Source organism: Crinia signifera, chromosome 5, assembly GCF_055691185.1.
Source record: "Crinia signifera chromosome 5, ASM5569118v1, whole genome shotgun sequence".
In the NCBI taxonomy this organism is placed as follows: domain Eukaryota; kingdom Metazoa; phylum Chordata; class Amphibia; order Anura; family Myobatrachidae; genus Crinia; species Crinia signifera.
The window spans coordinates 255,903,221-255,927,270 of record NC_139221.1 but is presented as its reverse complement, the minus strand read 5'-3'; the positions used below and the strand labels follow the sequence as shown (position 1 = coordinate 255,927,270).

Genomic DNA, 24,050 nt, shown 5'->3' with positions numbered 1-24,050 from the left:
ATTTCCTCACATATAAGACTAGCTACCACTCCTACTGCAATCCTTTGGACTCTGCCAAACAAACATACTTCCAATCTCTCAGCTCTTCTCAGGCCACCAACCCTAAGTTACTTTTTAACCCATTTAAGCTACCATCAGTGCACAAGAACTTGCCTCCTACTTTAAGAACAAGATTGATAACATCAAAGATGAAATGGTATGCTCTTCCTCAACCTCTAACCTACTTTCATCCCCACCTGAACCCTCTGGCACTTTCTCTTCATTTGAGCCCACAAATGAAAAGGAAGTATCCACACTCTTCTTATCCTCCTACTCTACTACTTCTCCTCTTGATCCTGTACCTGCACAAGTCATTAAAACACTATCTCCTATGCTGATCCCAACCTTACCTAAAATCTGCAATCTCTCTCTTGTTACTGGTACTTTTCCTTCTCTGCTCAAACATGCAGGATTACTCCTATTCTGAAAAAACAGAAATCTGACCTTAACTCTCTAACTACCGTCCGCTCTCAGCTCCCATGCCTCTCCAAGCTACTCGAGAGACTTGTCTACTCTCACCTCACACACTTTCTTAACTCTCACACCCTATTAGACCCACTTCAGTCAGGCTTTCGTTCCACTGACAAAGCACTGACTAAAGTGGTGAATGATCTGGTAACTGCCAAGTTTAAAGGCCATTACTCACTACTTATTCTTCTAGATCTTTCTTCTGCATTTGACATGGTTGATCATACTCTTCTCATATAAACACTGCACTCCCTAGGGCTTATTGATACAGCCCTTTCCTGGTTCTCAGCTTACCTATCTGATGGCTCTTTCAGTGTTCGCTTCTCTGACTCTTCCTCCTCTTCACTATCTGTCAGTCGGAGTTCCGCAAGGCTCAGTCTTAGCTCCTCTGCTTTTCTCAATCTATACCTCATCACTTGGCAAACTAATCAGCTCTTTTGGATTCCAGTATCATTTATATACAGATGATACTCAAATCTATATCAACCCCTGAGTTTTCACAGTGGTTTTGGGCCGAGTCTCTGGATGCCTCTCTGCCATCTCATCTTGGATGTCTTCTTGCCACCTCAAAAATATTTCCAAAACAGTTCCAAGAACAGTTATCCTGAGCTCTCCATAACTGTTGACAACTCGACAATCTACCCCACAAGCTCATTGCCTAGGGGTTATCCTCAACTCCAAAATGTCCTTTGTTCCCCACATTCAATCTGTCTCCAAATCATGTTACATCTAAAAAACATATCCAAAATACGACAGTATCTCACACAAGACACTACTAAATCTCTTATCCATGCACTCATTTTATCCCGCATTGGTTATTGCAATAGTCTCCTAACTGGTCTTCTCAAGAACAGACTTGCCACTGCAATTCATTTTAAATGCTGCTGCTAGGCTGATCTTCCTAGCAAGATGCTCATCGTCTGCTGATCCACTCTGCCAGTCCCTCCATTGGTTACCTGTGTTTATAATATAAAACGCTTCTACTCGCATATAAAGCAATTAACCATACTGCACCAGCATATTTACTTATCATAAAATATCTCCCAACTCGACCACTCCGCTCTGGACAAGTTTTGAGTCTCTTTTCTGCACAGATTATTAGCTTCCATTCACTAGGACTTTCATTGTGCTGCTCCCACCCAATGGAATGCCCTTCCTGCACAATACCACTCTCTACTAGCCTCCAAACTTTCAAGCGTTCCCTGAAAACTCACCTCTTCAGGCAAGCCTATCATATTTAAAGTTCCATATGCATAACCTTCTGTTCCTCTTATGTATTATTTAGCTTCCCTTCTGGGACTGCTATGCCATTACTGGTGCCCGTCCTTGTGTTTCCCTCCTAAGCCCCTATAGATTGTAAGCTTGCAGGAGGGCCCTCTTACCTCCAAGTCTGTCTGTTACCCAGATTGTTTTATCCATGTTTGCAATTGTAAAGCGCAACGAAATATGCTGCGCTATAGAAGAAATTGTAAATAAATAAATACAGGTACAACCCCAATTTTCTGGCAACCATTGATCCGGAAACTTCTTTAATCCTGACACATCGGGTGCCTGCCGGAAGTATTGTTTGCTTTTTAGACATAGTGGGTACTGTGGGAGGGCTTAGAAGTAGTTGCTAGGGAAGTGGAAAGGTTTAGAGAGGGAGTGGGAGGGTATTGGGATGCAGGGGGGGGGTCAAGTTGCGGGTAGGGGGGTCGTGCTGCGGGGGTCCAATAAGCGATGCAGGAGGTGGAATGCCATGTGAGCCGGAGACAAGCTGCGGGTGATGTGGCCGAGGTGAGAGCCGGGCTGCAGGAATCGCGCTACGGGGTTATGGTGCTTTCAGATATTATCACTGATAATCCGGCAGTTTCGGTAATCCGGCACAGTGCTGGAACCGACGATGCCAGATAATCGGTGTTCAACCTGTAATTAAATAAAACGCCATTGACAAAATTAACCTGTTCGCAACAAGTCCAAAACCAATGCTCGATGGCCACATCTTCTACCTTAAAAGCAGTTTAAATTGTGTTGATGTATGGTACAAATACAGAAGATTAGGAAACACTATTACAAAATGTACACTACAGTTAAGTTATATAAGCAGAGGATGTAGTTGGTGGAATCAATAAGTGAAGCTGAACCTAGTTCACAGGCTGTGTACAGCGGTGTCCAGCCAGGGCAGCAAGCCACAGACGTGGAAATTAGTGGATGAACCGGATCAGAGGTGAAGCTCAATGCAAGCTTTGGCTGGCAGTAAATAAGGGCATGAGGAGAGCTGGAATATTAGGGGGCAATTTACAGCCATTGTGATGGCAATGAGGGTGCTGTGTATTAGAATATTTGAGCAGGAGAGGATGTTCTGGTCTCGCTATAAAGAAGGCATGAAGAAGCTGGACTGGCTAGATAGGAGTCAGTTTATTAAAGTGGTAGGAAATTGGCTTTAAAACTGACAAAATTGTTAGAACACTACTGTTAGTCTTTTTAAACTTTTCACGTTTCCTAATATGGCCCAGAAGAGCATTAATCTGACATGGTTGATGAAGTCTTAACCCCTTCAGTGGCAATCCCGAGAATTTTCCAGGAAAATTCCCAAGATTGCCACTGTTTAGAGCCGGGCAGCGCTGCAGAGTTAAACGCCAAACTCCGGCAGCTTCAGGCTCCCTCTCCTCCCTCCTGCTGTTCTATTACAGCCTAAGGCACCAGCTTATGACAAGCTGGTTGCCGGGGGCAGGGACGGGGTGCAGGGCCGGGCAACGGCTGATTTACAGTTCAGCGGCGCTGCCAGGACCCAGGGAGACCGTGGTGTTAGTTTTTTTAGGGAGCGTTCCCCCATAAAAAAAACTCGCCCAGCGGGGAGTGCTCCCTAAAAAAAACCCACCATTGAAGGGGTTAATTTAGTGTGATCAGCCTAAAATTCTAGGTTTGGCCCGATAGTGTGTACACAAGTAAGAGTACAGATTAACTGGTTAGATACCTGGATTAAAAAATGCAGTATACATTCTGACATAGTCATGTATACTTTGTATTGTGTATGGTCTTGGCAACCAATTGATAGACATAGCTGCTGATTGTTCATTACATTAGGCACACACCTAGGCTGATAATCAGTTCAGTGTGTATAGGGACACTATTCCCTTTAGATCATTAGCAGAGATTATAGTTAGCATCTGAAAGAGTAAAGGCCCCCAATACATTAGTCCGACTTGTCCTAGGGACAAGTTGGACCCGATTTCTCCTGCAGCTCCCCGGGAGGGGGGACACACATCTAGGCACTTGATGTGCCAAGTTTTGCATATGATAAATCACATGGATTTATCATATGTAGTCCCCGGGGAGCTGCAGGAGGGAGCCGTGCGGGGGATGCCGGCTAATAGAGAGCCAGGCAGAGGGAGGCTGCATAGGGAGTCGGGCAGGCAAGGAAGCTGTTGCAGTGCCAGCGGGAGCAGGGCGCCAGGCAGTAGAAGACGCTGGCTGTCGGAGAGGCGGGAGGGGCAGAGAAATTGAAAAAATAAATAAAAAAGCCCACACATGACTAGAAAGCCATTGATTGGCTGAGACCTCTCTCAGCCAATCAATGGCTTTCTAGTCATCTGTATGTGCATTTTTTATTTCAAGTTCCACTGCCCGGCACCCTGCTCCCGATGGCATCGCAAGAGCTTCTTCGCCTGCCCGACTCCCTACGCAGCCTCCCCCTGGCTCTCTATTAGCCAGCATCCCCCGCCCGCTGCCGTCCCCCTGCACAGCTCCGGGCGGCACATAACATTTAGCAAATCTTACGTGCAGCCCATCCGACCTCCTGACTCCGATCCATGGGAGACCGCGCATCAGGTCAGACGGGATGTCTACAAGTGCGATTTGGCCAGATTGATCGAATCGGGTGAAATCGTGCCCAAATCGCATAGTGTATGGGGGCCTTAACTGTTTATCATGTGTACAAATCCTCAAATTTTCTCTGAAATGTTTATGGTTTAGGGATAATATAATTTTATTGCAGTTTGATGTAAAAACATTCTATTCTGAAAGAATGTGTCATCTCAAGGAGTTTTCCCTAACACTTAAATCATCTTTGGCAGGGAGTTTTCTATTTAGGCACAGATTTGGTGCACATAAAAGCTTGCTACACATCAGATAATGTTTTAAACAATATGGACGATAACGGAGTTCTGAATGACAAATCATGTCAAAGCGTCCGGTGTGTACTTGCTGGTTGTTTGGCATATCTACTGAAAATTTAGGGTACTTGTGTAGTTTCACGGCGCCACCGCTTTAGCGTCTGAATCCCGAGTCCTTGCAAGCCGCTAAGAAGGGGTTATCTGGATTCAGACGCTAATGCGTCTGAATTTCGTAGGGTGTAGATGTACATAGGGGTGCACTGTGCAAAACACTCCTAAACCTGTTCACAATGACACTAGTCGACATAACAGCTGTCGACCTTGTTAATTCCACTATCCACGCCAACCCGCGAGGGGCGGCGGTACACGTCCTATGACCTTTTCATACCCCCACTATCCACGTCACACTTTCTATTCTCAACTCCACGCCGACGTGGATAGTGGGGGTATGAAAAGATCGTAGGACGCGTACCGCCGCTGCTCGCCACGCTTCGGGTTGGCATGGATAGTGGAATTAACAAGGTTGACAGCTGTTACGTCGACTAGTATCATTGTGAACAGGTTTAGGAGTGTTTTGCACAGTGCACCCCTATGTACCCCTACACCCTACCAATTTCAGACGCATTAGCGTCTGAATCCAGATAACCCCCTTCTTAGCGGCTTGCAAGGACTCGGGATTCAGATGCTAAAGCGTCTAAATTGTAGCGTGTACATTTCGGACACCCCCTTTTTCAGCGGTACCACAGTGACCTGTCAGCACTGGGCAGCTGCTGCCCGGCACTATGCTGATAACGTAGCTTTACATATGGGAAGCAGCCACGCGCTACGCTGAGAACAGCTAGAGCGGAACGCGCAGTTAAACAGAGCGTCTGGCAAGCTGCCAAGTTTCTAAGACAGACTGTGCGCACTGTGGCGCCGTGAAACTACACAAGTACCAAATTTAGTAATATCTGTACGTATTGTTAAAAGCATACTCTTGGATGTGGCCATAGACCATATATTTTCCAAGATTGCACAGTGTGTATGCATATAATTTCTCGGGAAAATGGTTAATAACATCACACGGTTTGCATGTCGTGTTAATGTGTACCCAGCTAAAGGTTACATTTTGAGTCCTCTCCAGCAATAATAAATAGTACAGGTCGAGTATCCCGTATCCGAATATCCGTTATCCGAATTATTCCGAAATACGGACATTCCAGAAAGTGAAAAAAAAATTTTTTTTTGCTAAAAACTCACTGGGGACATATGTAACAGCATCACTGGGGACATGATATGTAACTGGCACTATATATGTGCAAGACAATGATTGCTTGGCATTCAAATTCAGTGCTGAGATAGTACACACATTTTGTTTCACGTTTTGAAACCTTGTTTTTTGAACAATTAAAATATGTTTGTGTGTATTTTATGTGGTAATAAAATATATTTGTGTGTATATTATGTGTTTATACAGCATAAATGCAAGATACTTCAAAATACATCATTGAAATATTAAAATATTCCGAAATACGGAATAATCCGTTATCCAAAATTCTCCTGGTCCCGAGCATTTTGGATACGGGATACTCAACCTGTATCTTTAGTGAATAATCATCCCAATTTCATATTTTGAATGGATACTCCAGGGAAATATTTTGTCAGTGAACATCAAACTAATTTAATTGTCATCCCCACAAAAGGGCGTGTGTGCTACATGTGTGCACAGACGCCTATTCTTTCAGATGCAGACATAACGCACATTTCAGCTCACCACCTCAAGAGGCAGTGGGGGAAATTTACTAAGATGTGTATTCTACTTCACATGTGATGTTGCTATGGGCAACCAATCAGAATCTATTTATTTAGCACCCTCTAGAACAGTGATGTCAAACTAATGGCCCTCCAGCTGTTGTGGAACTACACGTCCCAGCTTGCCCTGCCACAGTTTTAGCAATCCTATATATAAAATCTGGGGCAGGGCATGCTGGGATGTGTAGTTCCGCAACAACTGGAGGGCCAAGAGTTTCACACCACTGCTCTAGAAGATAGTAGACAGGATCTGATTGGTTGCCCATAGCAACATCACATGTGAAGTAGAATACACATCTTAGTAAATTTTCCAGTGTGTGGAAATTTGTACCCCTGCAGCCTTTCCACCCAAATAAGAGCAACAAATAAGAGGCTCTCTCGGACATCATCTAGTGTCAACTGATATCTTGTCTTCGGTCTTAAAAAGTAACGGTGCCCATATACAAGTGTAATTTTGGCCGATTTAATCGCATTGGGCCAAAATTGGATAAAAAGTGGCAAAACCCCAGGTTTTTTTATCTCCGGATCAGATGCGTGGTGCTGTGCATATCAGTGTCGGATATCGTACATCCTGTACTATAGATTTATCGCATCCACAGTCCTTGCTGGGATTGCATGCAAAAGGACTGCATACAATGACTCCAGCCACTGGATCATTTGCCAGGATATTGCATGCGATTACTCACAAGTGTATGGGGGCCTTAAGTCCTGCAAAGATTTTGTTATGAGACTGTAAATAACGAAAAGGCAATTTCACACTTGCTTTCTGAAGAGTTATTACAGAGCTGTGGGGGAAAACTCCTGCAATTCCTGTGTCTTGTCTTTACATTACACCATAAGTACAACTGCTCGCTTCTGGCAGAGACATCTTGGTATCCAGCTTGGAGGTTTGTTTTTTTTTTTTTAAACTTTACCTTTCCCAATCGGAGTCCACGTCAAGCACAGCGAGTGAAGGGATTCATGCAAGGTTATGTGCTACACCAATTGGTAACCCATATCATATTTTGCATGTTGACCTTTCCATCCACACCCAGTCATCTTCACTTTATTGAATTGGGTTGTGACCGAGAGGCAGAATTAGTCTCTGGGTCCTAATCATTAGCCACCAATTGCATTTTGTGATTTTGATGGATTATTTTGAAATATACTATTTATTTTAACATTTGTTGCTGGACTATAATATCCAACATTAATCTTATTTTCAATTGACCCTAGGATTAAGAGAAAAAACTCCCTCTCTAGATGCAGCAAAACTGGAGCACTGTCTACACTATGAAGTGTAGACGCATAGATTCCCCCCTCCATAAAAGTATTAAGGGGCATACTGTACAAATGTAGCAAATTTGGCTTCTTTTCTAAGCAATCTGTCTAGATCCTTTAGAAAGTAAGCACAAATCGCTCCAGGTGTACACCCTATGGCGATGCGGTTCTGCCCGTCGCCATTGCCAGACTCAGATAGTCAGTGCATGCAGTCAAAATCCAGTAATTTTGCTTAGCAAGTGACTGCAAATTGCTCTGTGTGTACAGAATGAGCGATAGTGATCTACATTATGAACTATTGGCATAAGCAATTTATCTTAAGCAAAAAAGGGGGGATAAATAAAACCGCTTAGCACACATTGCTGCATGTGTATGGGCGAACTAGACATTAGGAAATTGCCTAGCTTAGCAAAAACATGCTTAGCCCACCCCTCAACATCTGTATTGGCCTTAAGCTTGTAAAAGTTTTCAATGTATACTAAACACACTTGCTAGCCTTTTCTCTGTTTTTGTAACCATATAAATCGTTGCTCGTTTCAATTGCCGTGTTATGACAACTCTAAAGTTCTCTATGCATTCAATACAATTATGCTCTGAAAGGTTATGGTCTAAGGGAGGTATTCAATCTTGATTCCGAATGTTGGAACGTTCAGTTCCTTTTTCGCCCAGCTAGACAGTTTCTCGCTAGATGGGAATTCAATGTTCCGTCTATTGAGTGGTGATAACAGCCGTGGATTGCTAAGAAACAGCTGTGAATTCGACAATCCAAAGTAGTTTCCAACAAAACAGATCCGACTTGTTTTTAAGACGGATCTGTTTTGTCAAACTCCACCTTCAAAGTTGTCGGAAATGACAGCATTGAATAGGCGTCGGGTGCTATTCCCCCTGTTGGAAATAGCGCCAGGAATTGAATACCCCCCTAAATGTTAAAAAGTATCTAAGTAGACAGTCAATAGGTCGACATGAACAAAGTTGACAGATAAAAAGGTGGACACAAGCAAAAGGCTGACATGGAACCATTAACACATGGGTCCTCAAACTGCGGCCCTCCAGATGTTGTGAAACTACAAATCCCAGCATGCCTTGCCACAGTTTTGCTGTAAGCGAGTGTTAAAACTGTGGCAAGGCATGCTGGGATTTGTAGTTTCACAACATCTGGAGGGCCGCAGTTTGAGGACCCATGCATTAACATATCGACTGTCTACCTCTCCACCACATACCCACAAAATTACTGTGTGTCATAACCCAGGTGCAGAAGTAAACACCCGAGTATACAATATATATCAGTGATGGGTAACCTATAGCAAACCAGCTGTTGTTGAACTACACATCCCACTATGACCTGCTACAGTTTTGATACTTGGCAATGCTAAAACTGTAGCAGGGCATGCTGGGATGTGTAGTTCAACAACAGCTGGAGGGACAAAGGTTTCCCATCCCTACAATATATACTCAGAATTTACCCCATGACGACATTCATGCCCGAAGAGAGCAACAAATGAATTGCGCTATCGGGCACCATTTATTACTAGCCACAGGAGGGAAAACAATTCAATTACTGAAACCCCCCTCCCCCCATGTGTTTTATCTGCAGTGTTACAACATTAGTCATTACATAAATTAGCTCTATGGTAAATGTGTGCTGTGTATGTATACATTTATTTTTTATTTTACTTATTTGGGCATCTCTGGTAACTGATGATAAAGGGTCACTGAGCAATATATTGCACCGTGTGTACAACTTGTTTTCCCAAGGTACACACGTTAATATTTTTCAGAAAGGAAACACAAGGACAGAGCTAAGGAAGTGAATTTCACTTCATTTAATTCAATTTGAATGGTTGTACCCTTTGTCCGTACGGCTGGCATTCGGTTTAATAGTATCTTCAATAAAAATGTGAATACTTCATTTGACACATCCCCATTGGACGTCTATGCAAATAGGCACCTGACAGAGCAAATCAACTATTGCTATATTTGGGTACCCATTGGTATTGAGGTGACTAAAAGCTCAAGTTTAGCTACGCAAAATGGCTAAACTCATCTATAAGCAGTGGTTAGGGCACTCAAACTAAAACAAATACATTGGGGTCGATTCTATTCAAAATCATGTGAAAAATGCCAGAAGGCCATTGTAAATCAGGGCGCTGCTAAGTTGTAGAATTCCAGTACTTGCCAGTATTTTGCCACGAGTACTGGCATTTCAGACTTAAGTGCCCTTTGGTGATGCCATTTGTGCTGCAATAGGGCACAAAACCGCATCACCCCCCCTACGTTAGTCAAATTCTTCTTGCACCCCAGGACAGATGCGAGCAGAAAACGCCTAGTCTGCTCACACCAGGCGCTATTCACATAGTTTTGAATAGAATGGACCCCAATGCTTCTCGGAACTCGGTAGTATCTACTCTGCAGCTAACAGGTAATTTAACAGAGCAGAATGGAGTTGAACATTTTGAGCCCCCTAACGGTAGCCGTGGGGGAAGACAACTGGACCGCCCCCTTAATATTTTACAACACACTCGGGATGGATTTGATACAGGTTTGCTTTGGAATAGAAAGTATACAAAGTGCATATAAACAAAAGAGCACTTTTCAACAGAATCTTGATATTAAAATGGTTGTTTTTCCTGTGCATATAGAATTATATATTATACAAGTCTATGGGCAGATTCAATTAGCAGTGATATTTACAGCTATTCAATAACTATGCATTTTAACCACACTTTAACCCAGTGGTTTCACATTAAGTGTCCAGAATCAATGACTTACCCAACACATTAAGCAGTGTAAACCTACACTGCCCTTTGTTCTCAATAACTAACTATGTAGAAGTCATAATAAAAATTACAAGACTGCGATTTTACCATTGACGGTGATCACAAAAAAACTAATATAAAATTAGATTTGCATAGCAGTGCCAACTCTCCACTATGGCTTAACTGAGCTGACCCAAAGCTCCAGCAGAAGAACACAGTAGTAACATTTAATTAGTGAAGCTTTAAACCTTTTGCAATTTGGATAGCTAACGGTGTACAAATGGGGCGATTTTAAGAAAATAAGGCTGGCAATATGGTCGCTGAGCGACCATATTGCCAGTGATTTGTATGTGCTGTGGGCGATAAATTGCTGGGCGCGCGCTCCCTTGTTCAGCCCCTAATGGTCGCAGGAGCAGCTTGTCCCCCTGAGGCTCTCCCGGCAGAGTCTCCTTTTCGTCAGTGACCATCTCTGGTCGCTGATGAAAACTGGACACTTAAAGCTGTCAATACAACACAATACAGATTTATATTTTTAATAGCTACATTAGAAAAATAAACAAAAGAAAAGCATGTTCAGGAGTCATTTATTTATGTCTCATGACAGCTTTACAAAATGTTACTGTAGAACAAAAGCAGGTTTATTATAATGTGCATGTATCAGCACTGAACATTATGCCACTCTAATCAAACAATTTAACTTAACATGTAGCATTTAAAAAAAATAAACACACACACACACACACACACACACACACACACACACACAACACGTATAGTTTGCAAAACCGTATTCTCCCCAGGACTATTTTTCATAGGTGTACCATTTTTAACCAAACCACTCTTGCCAATCTGTTTCAATGTCCATGATTGACAGCTAGTGGATCACAGCAATAAACACTAGTTCTCACTCCTCATTAGGACCTCCCCCACTCATTGTCACAACTCATTCAATCCTTCTCATTTAGGTTGACAGCACTTAGAACACTTCTGAACAGACCTGCTCTGTATACCTCCTATTGTGAAGCAATTTTCAATGCTGCATTCAGTCCTCTCAGATTTTCAGTACTATCTTCCACTACATAATTGGCGAGTCAATCAAATTTAGGGACTGGTGGGGAAATGGGTCAAGCTTTCTGAAGTGTAAAGAAGTTGCCCACAGCCACCATTCTGTTATTATTTACTTCACAAGACTGCACTGATCAATTTGATACACACTCATACAGATGTACAAGTGTCCTGTATCTCAGCAGTTCCCTTTTTCACACTAAAAGTTTAAAATCGAGCTTCATGTGCAATGTTGTACAAAGTTCAAACCAATTTCTGTATGGCTAAAGCTGGGTACACATATGTACAATTTTTCTTTTTCTTGCGACCGTTCGATCGACCGAATACATGTTCTGCGCGTACACATATGTACAATTTTGCTCGAGACGTCCGATGTACTCCCGTCCAAACAATCGCAAGAAGAAGTATATGAGAGACCCTGTAACCCTTTGCCTGCTGTTTTAACTAATGTGTGTTTAATGTCTCACTGCCCAACACTTTAGAGGCATCACTTTAAGACATTAATCAATGTTGAAGTTTTAATAGTGTGTTATGGTGCCCTGAAAAGAGCTTCCAGCCCACTCTATTAAAACTTCGTCGGATGAAATATTAAGCAGCAAAGAACCTTCGACCGACCGACCGTGGACGGCCAAGAGCGTTTTTGGCCGTTTATCGGTCGCACAGCAGCAATTGGGACAGCGTACACACCTATACAATCGAACGGCCGTTTGCCCCCAGATTGGAAGAACGGCCCGATGATTGTATATATGTGTACCCAGCTTAAGGCCCCTGCCCAGTGTCTGCTACAGATTGAGTTGTGCTTTACTGCGTCTGTGGTCCAGAAGACAAATGCAAAAGAAAAAAACTTTGCGGTGTTATACCATGGGGGTGATTAAAGGGAGAGATTCAATAATCGCTTTGATTAGACAGGACAGCGAAGTTCCGGCAGCTAACAAGCATATAAACCGGACAACAACTGAACTACTCTATTTTGCATCACCTTGTGGTAGCCGCCTGGGAAAACAATTGAATTGCCCCCAATTTAAATGCATTACACCAGGCATGTCCAAACTGTGGCCCTCAAACTGTTGTGAAACTACACACCCCAGCATGCCTTGCCAAAGTTTTAGCATTCCCTAATAGCAAAACTGTGGCAAGGCATGATGGGACTTGTAGTTTCACAACAGCTGGAGGGCCATAGTTTGGACATGCATTACACGGTCAGAGTTGGCAGGTTTTTTTTTTTTCTTAAAACACTAGGAGCATACATACTGAGCGATTTTCACAGGCGTGGTTGGCTTTCCACTGCAAGATGCTATGAAAAGCAGTCCACCCAGCAGATGAGCAGTGGCCGGCCTGCAATAAATGCAGGCCGGCCACTGCTCATCATAATAACCACTGAAGGGGTTAAGGGTGATCTCAAAAAGGTTTTAATTCAATTGTTTGTTTTTTTAATCACCTCCAATATCCCATCTAAAGTGATGGAAGATCACTGGGAATATTCAGTTGTTGCCGGTAATTGGCAGCTAAATCTGACCAAATTAACAGGTGTGATGCGAAAAATCCCATTTTAGCGACCAAACGAGTAACATTTTGTATGATATAGATAGATAGACATACAAAGAATGGATAACTCTGATGCATATTCAGATGGAATAGGAATGATAAAAGCCAGATTCAATTTTGTTTCATTAAAACATTGAGTTTTTCAGTAAATGGACCTTGGTTTTAAGCAAAACAAAAACTTTTGGTACTTGTGTATTATCACGGCGCCCATGCCCGTGGATCGCATGCGATTTGCATAGAATGTGATTTAGCACATCATCACTAGCCACGTCAGCCCGAAGCGTGGCGAGCCCCGCGTGAGGACATGGTATGCGCCCTCCCGACCTGTTCATACTATCCACGTCAGCATGGAGCGGATTTTATAAAGTGTGGCGAGGGGACGCAGATAACTTGACATGTATTCCACTTCCCCCTCGCAGGGCTTGTCATGCTTCGGCCTCATTTTACACGTGCGCTCGCCAAACTTTATTAAATCAACTCCACGCCGACGTGGATAGTGGGGGTATAAACAGATCGAACTGATGTGGATAGTGGTGGTGTCCTAAATCGCATCATATGCAAATCGCATGCAATATTTGCATACAATGCAATCTGCGGGCATGGGCGCTGTGATAATACACAAGTACCAAACTTTTTTCTTCAAATATCCCCTATGTCAATGTTGAAATATGAGCGCTGGTGGGGGGGAGGAAAGGGAGAGAAAGATACGTGTAACAGAAAAAATGAAAGAAAAGAAAGAGTTGATAGGAAGAATTAGATGGGAAAAATCTAATTCTTCCTATCAACTCTTTCTTTTCTTTCATTTTTTCTGTTACACGTATCTTTCTCTCCCTTTCCTCCCCCCCACCAGCGCTCATATTTCAACATTCACTATAGGAAATAAAAGGAATCCTTTCCCTTTTTTACCATTATTGAGCTGCTCTTTTCATTTAATTAGCGCAAGTGACCACAACCTTCTAATTCAGTATCCCCTATGTCAAGTTTTATTTTTATTTGAAGCATCTAGGTTATGTTGGAGAACCAAACCAAAGCTCCTCTCACTTAACTCCAAATACTGTAGTGTGTGCACAGTAATACTGCTTTGAGAAAGCCATAAATATAGCAGATTATTGCACAGTGCAGGACTGAAACCACCAGCACTGGTATATGATCTCATCTCCCAGTGTCAGCTCAGGACCCACCTCCGGTGAAGTCACCCACCAGACATGTCTGGTAGGGATGCCAGTGAAAAAAGGAGTAACAATCCAGGTTGCACCCGACTTGTAGCAGGGCACAAAATCCTGGGTGCAACCTGGCTAATGGTGGTAAAAAAGTAGACGTCCATACACCATTTGTGCCCAGCAAGGATATGAAAAAAAAAAAAAAAAAATTGCTGGCTCAAAAATCGGTCCCTGCATACACACAGTGATTTTATACTGACCGTGATCCACTTTCCACAGTAGGAGACTCTGGAAAGTGGTTCAGTTTGCTGGTAAAACCAGCAGATGGCCGGCGGCGGACGGAGACAATGCACCACCGCTGGGCATACACACTGGGCGTTTTAGAGCTAAAGCTCAAAACACCAGAAGTGAGCTGTTTTCTGCTCAATATCACCTATGGCATGCAATAATGTATTAGAATAAGTTTGATACTCTATATCTGGCTTTTGAAAAAGTGGTCTGAATACGTTAAGCAGAATGAGGAGATTTTTTACCAAAACCATCAGAACTTAAGAACTTTCATCAAAAGGGATAGCCTTTAGAGCAGCACGGAGATCATGGGTTAGATTCCCACCACATACTTAACTGCAGAGTTTGTATATTGTCTCCGTACTTGCGTGAGTTTCCTATGGTTTCCTCCCACAATCCAATAATATACTGGTAGGTTAATTGGATCCAAACAAAAAATAAACCCTAGAATGTATATGCATGTGTTCATGTGGTAGGGAATATAGGCTAAGCTCCATTGGGGCAGGGACTGATTTGAATGTTCTCTGTAAAGTGCTGCGGAATGAGTCTGCGCCCTATATAAATAACTTCATATACAATGCCTAGTGGCGACCTGGGAAAGATACAAGCCATGTCTTTTTCATACATAGGATTCTGGTAGATGATCCATGCATCTGTAGCACAGTACTGTTATTTGTTATAGGTTGTCACTTTCCTCCATGCTGCCTGCCTGGAAGAAACATTTATATGATGCAGAACATCACATGGAAGAACTGTGGAGCACACTGTGCAAAGCACAAGTGTGCATTTGTGCCATATGGGCTTTATGGAAAAAGTATTGGTACAGAATCTCATTTTCCATTGGAAGAGGTCCCATTTCTACACATTGTGGCCCTCATCCTGGTTAACTTGCAAAGCAGCAAACACTGTCCACATGAATGCCCGCCCCCCGCAGAACGGCGTATGTCCCTGCAGGCCTGCGAATGGATCTGCAAAAACATCTTTCGCAGCCTTGCATGCGGGCCCAAAATCATTAAATAGATGCTGACCAGCAAATTATTTCTCAAGCCCTCGCTATATAAAGTCACTCGTTGGTGACTTAGATTAGCGACGTCCTGCTGTAATAACAGGGCCAGCAGATAACATCCGGTGATGTCAGCTGCCCACCCCTGAAGGCAGTAAGCCACCTCAGTTTGCATGGAGACGACCAGCATTTTCCTGGGACGCACCCAGCTGTTCCATGGGTATACCCAGGAAACACCCAGCACACCTCCTGCAAAAATGTCCCGCTACTCCGGGCCTATGCAAGTTTCCGAGGGCGCCCACAGTGAATACCCGCACATGCACAGATCTACAACATCGGTCACCGCAAATCAAGTAGAATGAGGGCCTGTGTCCCTATGTGAAAATATAGATATTGTCAAACATAAATCATTTTATGATAAGTGCAGTCTGCTCCCAGTTTTTTCAACTAACTTTCTGCTTATGAGATGTAGTCAATTATTGCCAGATTTTCCAGCCAGTTAAGAAATTGACAAATTTCATTTTTTAGGGGGAATTTTATTCTTCCTATTCAATGCCCATGTTGATTTTTCAACAGGTCCAAAAATCCAGCAAGGTTGAAAACCATGTGGATTGGCACCTATCCATGTGTTTTTAGACACTTTTTGGTAGAATTTGTGGGCATTTTCAACAGCTTATATTGAGTCAATATTTGACATGCTGATTAGCACCCTCAAAAAAGTGGAAAGGTATAGTGAAAACTACCTTAACTGGGTAGCCAAATTAGTGGCATTTTTTCAGCTAGACGATAACAAAAGCACTAATTGAATACCCCCTATAACTACTAAATTTGTATTAAACCTTTCTTTACTACTATTGGAAAAACAAAGAAGAATTTGAGGTTCACAGAAAGCAAGAATTGCTTGAATGGAGACTTAAGACCATCTCCAGAATAATTAAATTGCTGCTCCGTTTGGATGCGAATAACACAATATTTTCCAGTCATTTCTAATAGTTAGGATGAGTTAATGTGGCTTAACAAATTTCTGTAAAATCTAGGAGCCAGAATGAAAGTGTAGGAGCCAGACAAACTGAAAATTGGGACAGTGCAAACAGAAGGCGCACAACAAAAATGTACAACATAATACCTCATACACATGTAAGCACAGCCATTACATATTATACTACGTGCCAAAATGCACATTACGCCACACACTGTAATGCCCATTACACATTGTACCATAATACCTATTACGATCATACACCATAATGCCGATTACATATACCACACAATGTAATGCCCATTAAACGTTATACCGAGCACTATAATGCCCATTACACATTATGCCACACTCCGTAATGCCTAGTACATATTATGCCACAAATTCTGCTTACCCAAATGTTCATTGCTATGGGTTTCATGCTTGATGCCAGGGATTGCATGCTCTTTTCCAGGAGTTACATGCTCTGCCAGGTGTACGTGCTTGTTGCCATGGGGTTAACCTGGCAGCAGCCTTCTCCACATTGCTGTTACCACATGCGCTTGCGGTGGTAACAGCCGGACAGAGTGGTCGTCAAATCTCCCACCTGGATGTACAAGAGCAGGTATGCCACAGCACGGCTATTTCAAAACTCGCGCCAGATCGCTAGTCATTCGGAGCTCAGTCCGACAGCCAATCAGGAGTCGAGCCATCACTGCCACTGCCGATTGGATTGCGGTGCCAGCTCTAGTAATTTTGACCACCTTGACCGGCAGTTGCTTCCCGCAAGCGCACCCAGCCATGCGATCAGATTCTGCTTCCTCCCAAAAAAATCTGGTCGCCAGGAAGCAGAAACTGGTCACCGGGGTTTGTCGAGCCCTGGCTGAACCTAATCATTTTAAGCACAATTAGCAAAAAAACAAAAAAAGGGCACCCTACACCAGAAGAATTTCTGGTGTAGGGTGCCCGTTGTCCATTCTAAATAAATAGGCGCTATGGTGCAACAGATGCGCTAATACAATTGAATTGTACCCTACAAAGACATTGGATGCTTATTAATGATCACTCCTCAAAGGACATTTTTTTTTTTTTTTTAATCGCCACCTCAGAAAGAAGTTCCAACTAAAATGTACCTCTTAAACCTATGGAAACTAAAACACAACCTAAGGATATCGTGATATATTAGACATGGCCAACAACCAGGACAACTTTGTGCTGTTCTAGGAAGTAAATATGTGTTTAGTCTAAAGCTGGGTACACACTGGGCAATATTTACTTATGGTATGCGACCATATCGTCCAGTGTGTACGGCCAACATCATTAACGCCCCCTTCCTGTCATCTGAACATGCAGCGTAGTCTGCCAATCTTATCAGCGACTGCATGTACATAGCAAAGTGTGGGTGCGTTCACTGACCAAATCCGTGAACGATATCAGTCAGTGTGTATGTCAGATATCATTCTACCACTGGAATCAATGTAGTATGTACCAGCGCTATGCTGGGTAGTCACTTAAAAGATTAATCCATCCTGTACTTACAGCAGACATTTGGTAACCTACACACACACACACACACACACACACACTTACCAATTGGCAGCTATAAAATCGAATGTTCCAGACATCACTACTGAGTGGGCAATTGCATTTTCCAGCCCAGCTAATATGACAGTTTTGGAAGTCCCCACAAGCAGCTTACGAGCGGTTGGCTGTACACATATGCAGGATGTACAAGTGTATCTGCACTAGCCGTGTTGCAGACTAATCAGATATATTTGAACTGCATGGATCAGACAAATTGGCTGTATTCAAATGTCATATTGCACCTGATCTCCTTCCGTTTCTAGGTGCACATTAAGGTAAGGATTAATTGTGAATACTGGCAAAACTAATGGGACACTTGTTTGAGAAGTCAAATTGTGAATTTTTGTGAACGTCAGCTCAACGCCACCAAGGGGTGCGAGCTGAAATGTCAGTCCCCCGGAAGCTCCATTTCAACAGTTTTGTTGGGCGCCCACTAGTGGCTGTCGGCCACTAGAACACAGCCCATTGGATGTACAGATGGAGAGCCAGCCCTCGCCAGAACCCCTCTGCTGGCAAAGAGCCACTCCATCTGATGGGGACGCGCGAGCATCTCACACGCACACGCGTCCACCTCAGCACGGAGCGGGTCGGGGACCGCTTTCCCTGGCTGTCTCCGCTTCAGGGAGACTGACAGGGACTTGTTGTGGGGTGAGCCGGCGGAGGGCTCCGACGGAATGGGGTGAGCGAGCGTCTTGTGCCAGCCCCCGGCTTGCGGGGGCTGGCAGCAGATGGTAATCATATTGCCAGGTGCAGCTATGACCTAACCGCTAATGAACCAGACATGCCATTCGACACTAGAACAAACTCTGTAGCTTTATTGGAAGTCTTCCCTCTCAACCCATAGCCGTGTGAGGGAAAACTTGCAACATCGGTAGGACATGATATACTATTAAGGATCATCAAAAAATTATTTGCCCACCTAATTTTCCTTTTTAAGCCCATATACATAATAAAGTTGAATATAAATTAAATGAAAGATGTAAAGTAGTTACTTACATCAGGGATGGGGAACCTTTGGCCCTCGAGCTGTTGAACTATGCATCCCAGCATGCCTTGCAACAGTTTTAGTATGGCCACATAGTAAAACTGTAGCAGTGATGTATGGGATGTGTAGCTCAACAACAGCTGGAGGGCCAAAGGTTCCCCATCCCTGATGTAAGTGAACACTTCCTCTACAATACAATAGGTTACCCATGTTCTTCCTTACAACTATTTTACATCTTTGATTACACATAAGATATAGATATATATATATATATATATATATATATATATATATATATATATATATATATATATATATATATATATATATTTATTTAAAGGGTCATACTAGTTCATTAACCATTTGAGAAGCAACGTTGCTATGAGAGATTTGCTAAATATTGCTGAAAATTCCAGAGCCGTAGTAGTTATTGCCTGCAAATGATCTGAAGTCAATTAAAATTCAAGTTTCGTTATATACTGCGCCCAAAATAAACGACGTGAGGCTGGCATTTTTAGCAGGTATTTTTCACATCTCTCACAGCAACGCTGCCACTCCAAGGGTTAACCAGGAGATAAATGGTATTATATATAGGTTTTTAATTTTCTTTTAAAGGGGCTGTGTACCCCCATGGTGACTTATAATGGACAATTATTTCTCACATCTGGGGACAAAACCATCTTCACCTTGTTTCAGGTTATAGTCGTGTAATGTTAGTAGTTAAGAGATATATATATATATATATATATATATATATATATATATATATATATATATATATATATATATATATATATATATATATATGTTAAGAGATATATATATATATATATATATATATATATATATATATATATATCTTATCTAACAATCTTAAGTTGTTTGTTACTAGAAGAAAAGAACACCTTTTCAGTGACCAAGTGCTGATAATGACAGATAATTAACTATTTGCCAAGTAAATAGTAAAAAAGGAAATGTAAATAAAGGGCCATTATGCAGGACTGCAGACTGTTGTTGCAATTTTGAAAGTGAAACTACTGTAGCTACTCCAGCAATCAAGTTGTAATTCACACGATGTCATTAGTTTACAGTTACTCATGAAGTATAAGGAACATCCTCCCATCAAAAGTTATATATGGCTGTCTAAATATACCACACACACACCTATCTACCATTGCTATAGGCACATAAAGGTCACTTAAATCATGAAAAAAAAAAAACTCAATATGCATTTCATTGCTACTGCCTCAAAATAAGCACAAGCAAATTTATGCATTCATACGTTTTTAGTTATAATCATAAATTATTCACAATTCTTTCAACAGACTGTCACATGTTTTATATAGCCAAAGGCCACAAACGGTTTAGGCAAATACTAGTTAACAACTTTTACTGGACTTAGAGGGCAACATATTGTTAAACGAACAAGGAAACAAGAAAACCATCATGCAAGCAACAGTTTGACAGAAAAGATGCAGAGTGGACAAAATTGAAGTAAAAAAAAAAAAAAAAACTTCACAAACTGAACCTACAGGTGACATTCTGCAAAAGGAGATGCTTCTATGGAAACAAGCTGTAAACAGCAGAGCAACCTTAAAATCAGGCCCAATAGACGTACAATAAAAGGGGGTCATTCAATGCGATGTAACCCGGCATGATTTGCAGTCAAGTGCAAATGAAGTGAAGTGCTGGTTGCAAAGCAGTCAAATTGCTCCAGAAACTTAAGCCAGGAGTAACAACCACACATATGCACACACACACACACAAATTCATACATACATATATACACACACACACACAGGTTTGTGTCAAAAACAAATTGTTTACTTGCATATAATAAATGAGTCAGTGACAAAACCTAACTAGATCTTATGTGCTTTAGATTACTTAAGCACATTCTTAAATAATACGACAGAACCAACACAAACAAAACATACTGTGCCCAAAACATTAATACTGTAATTTGTTGGATAACATGGAAACACTGACAACACTGATGCAGGTGGTGGTGAAAAAAAACAAAATGAAGATGATTTTCTGTAACTAAAGCCTGCAACAATAAGTTGAGAAACACAGTCAACCTGAATTAAAGTCAAGCACTAAACGTGTACATGGGTTAAAATCCATATATGTACATATATAATCTGTGTATGCCAGGCTCTCTCAGGCTAACGCAAACAGCAGGTAAAGTACACGGGAGCGGGGCAGAGCAGGCGTGTGCGAGTCCTACACTGGGATGCATGGCAGGGAAGAGTTGCATCCTGCCTGTGCTCCTGTCAGATCTGGATGTACACAAACCATCCCACAAGGTGAGCGCTGCCTGCTCTCGGGCTCCCCCTGCAGCCCGCTACCGCCGCTGCACCTTCTCAGCGCTCACAACAAGCCCAGCCCAAAGGCAGAAGATACAACAAAATGGCCGACCGCGGCCCGTCACGTGACCCCCTTTGTGCCTTCACGGTCCAAATTACGACTGTTAAACCCCTCCGGACACTGAACTAGGGCCACACACGCACCGGAGACAGGCCCTAGTGGCCACAGCCGGTTCTGTCGGAGTGCCAGAGGCCCGGGAAAAGCCGCCTGCGCCACCCCTCCCAAGGCGGCGGCGAGAGGACAGAAGATGGCCGCCATGCTGTGCGCAGAGCTATGCGGGGGGAGTGTGTGGGGGGGGAGGCAATCATTACCGACTCCTCTTCCTTCTCCATGCCGGTCGGCATCTGGGGCACGGCCCGGTTGATGGAGGCATACTCGTGCAGGTCCGGGAGGTCCTCGCAGCGGAAGACGGGTAACGGTTTGGACGCATCCAGCGCCCGCGCCCGGAACGACAACTTGCTCATTGTCCGGCGTCTAGCACAGAGCCATGCGACCGAAGTGCGGGGAAATCCCTCCGGGCCGCCTCCTCATGGGGCTCTGCGAGCTATTCGGTGCTCCGGGGGTTATTCCGTGGGGGTCTCTGCGCTCCGGCGTCTCGCTCTCTCCCTCCCTCCTCAGTACGCCACGGCCAACATGGCGGACATTAAAACTCCGCTGTCTGCTCCCCCAGCCAACCCGAGCTGCGCAGCCATTCCCAGAGTGCATCGCGCGCGGGCGCGCACCCCGGCCAGCCGCAGCAGTCGGGGGCGCGCCCGGAGTAGGACGGGGGCGCGCCTGGCACTGGAGAGAAGCCGATGTATGGGGCACAAACATATACAAACCCCCACAATAACAATAATGATGATGATGTGCAGGGGGAATATATAATTATTCTTTACCTGGAGTTTTATCATGGAGTGCAGCTCTGCCACAGAGCACAGTAGGAGCTGAGACCACAGCTGTAATTACATGGTATAGGCAACATCTGGCAGGCACAGGACTATGCATTACCTGGCACTGTATGACAGCAATAGTAAACAGGTGCCTATACACAATGCGATTGCACCGTGCAAAGCGATGCACCCTTGCACGGGGCATCTCATCGCACAGTACAAAAGTATGTGCTGCACATACTTTTTGTACGGTCTTATAACATCGCGCACAAATCACATGCAATGCGATAGTTTCAAATGCACAGGAAAAATCTCACCGTGTATGGACACCTTCCCCTCCATTATTTTGTAGTTTTAGATAAAGCTGCAGTAACAATGATCAAAAAAAAAAGTGAATGGAATTAAAATTAAGCTATTTTGCGGTTTAAGAAATGTGTAATAAACTGGTCATAAAGTTTAGTCTATAGCAGGGCTGGGCAATTGCGGCCCTCCAGATGTTGAGGAACTACACATCCCAGCATGCCTTGCATCAGTTTCAGCATGGCCACATAGCAAAACTAATGCAAAGCATCCTGGGATGTGTAGTTCCTCAACATCTGGAGGGCCGCATTTGCCCAGCCTTGGTCTATAGGGAGGGAGATTTATTTAAGTCAGTTTTTCTGGCAAGCTGAAGAAAAAACAGACTTTAGTATTCAATTGCGTATGTATTCATCAGTTTTTTTTTTTTTTTTTTTTTTTTTATTTCTTTTTCACAGATGCAGTTTAAAACCTTTTTTTTTTTTAAAGTTAAAATTGTATCAGCGAAAAAGGACTAAAAACACCAGTAAAACTATGGCAATTTGGACAAAAAGACATGGATTTACCAACCTACCTGTTTTTCAACCATGTCGTATTTTTCGAATTGGCACTATAATTGAATAGGTCAATGTAAATTTCACCTACTAACGGTACTTTTGTGCTTCTGTTTATATGCCAAGTGTACAGATAGGGCTGCTCTCCGCATTACCGTGTTCTGGGGGACCGGACACGGACGCGCTAGCATTGCACACACTCGCGCGTCCATTGTCTAGAATGGGGCACGCGCGCGCCTCAAGGTGCGCGGCCATCATTCTGGCGCAGAGTCACAGACGACACAATGGGAGGCTCTTTGGCCCATTTTATCCAATTCGGAAAGATGGAGATGAGAAATTTGGTGAAAAGTACCCAAATCGTATGTGCCTAACCTCAGATTTGCAGTCCCATGCGCATCGAATCTGGAGATTGCAAGTGCTACTTGTAAGATTTATCAGATCCAGCAGCACTTGCTGTGGATCACATGTGATACATTGTATTCTAAATTACCACTTATGATGTGTCCTTGGCGACAGTTGAAGAGGTATCTCTTGCAAGGCTGCATGCAGTAGTGTATTTATACTGGGTATGTTCGCCCACTCAGGTGTTTGAGCAGAGCTGCCAAAATCTCAAAAAATAAAATAATAATAATAATAATAAAGGCCAGCAACAATTTTCAGAGTTTTGTGCATGCGCTGTAGAGTCTGAGCACACTAGTGCTCAGTCTCTATTGCACTGCAGGGCATTGTGGCTGGCAGAGAGGAGAGGACCAGAAAAGAGGATGCTGCACATACTTTTTGAACTAGGTCCCGATCGCATTGCATGCAATATGAGTGCAATGCAATATAGACCAAAACGCATGCAATTATTGCACCATGTATGGGCACCTTTAAGATTTTAGAAAAATTTAAAACCCTTCGAATTTTCCAGGCTGAGCTGTGCCGCTGGAGTTTGCTCCCCCGGAAGATTTCCATGCATGCC

General features: G+C 43.1%; 1 protein-coding gene across 3 annotated transcripts in view; it reads right to left on the bottom strand.

Moving 5' to 3' along the window:
- Positions 1-24,050, bottom strand: part of EPC1 (enhancer of polycomb 1) — a 70,348-nt gene that overhangs the window by 26,070 nt on the left and 20,228 nt on the right. The window contains exon 1 of one of the 3 annotated variants that reach the window (XM_083188868.1): positions 21,678-22,083. The exons of 1 other annotated variant lie outside the window; for it this stretch is intronic. In XM_083188868.1, coding sequence (XP_083044994.1) covers positions 21,678-21,830 — 153 coding nt within the window. In that variant the 5' untranslated portion in view covers positions 21,831-22,083. Of the gene's footprint in view, positions 1-801; positions 1,844-21,677; positions 22,084-24,050 lie in introns of those variants that run through there. One more of the 3 variants, XM_083188870.1, reaches the window with a different exon arrangement.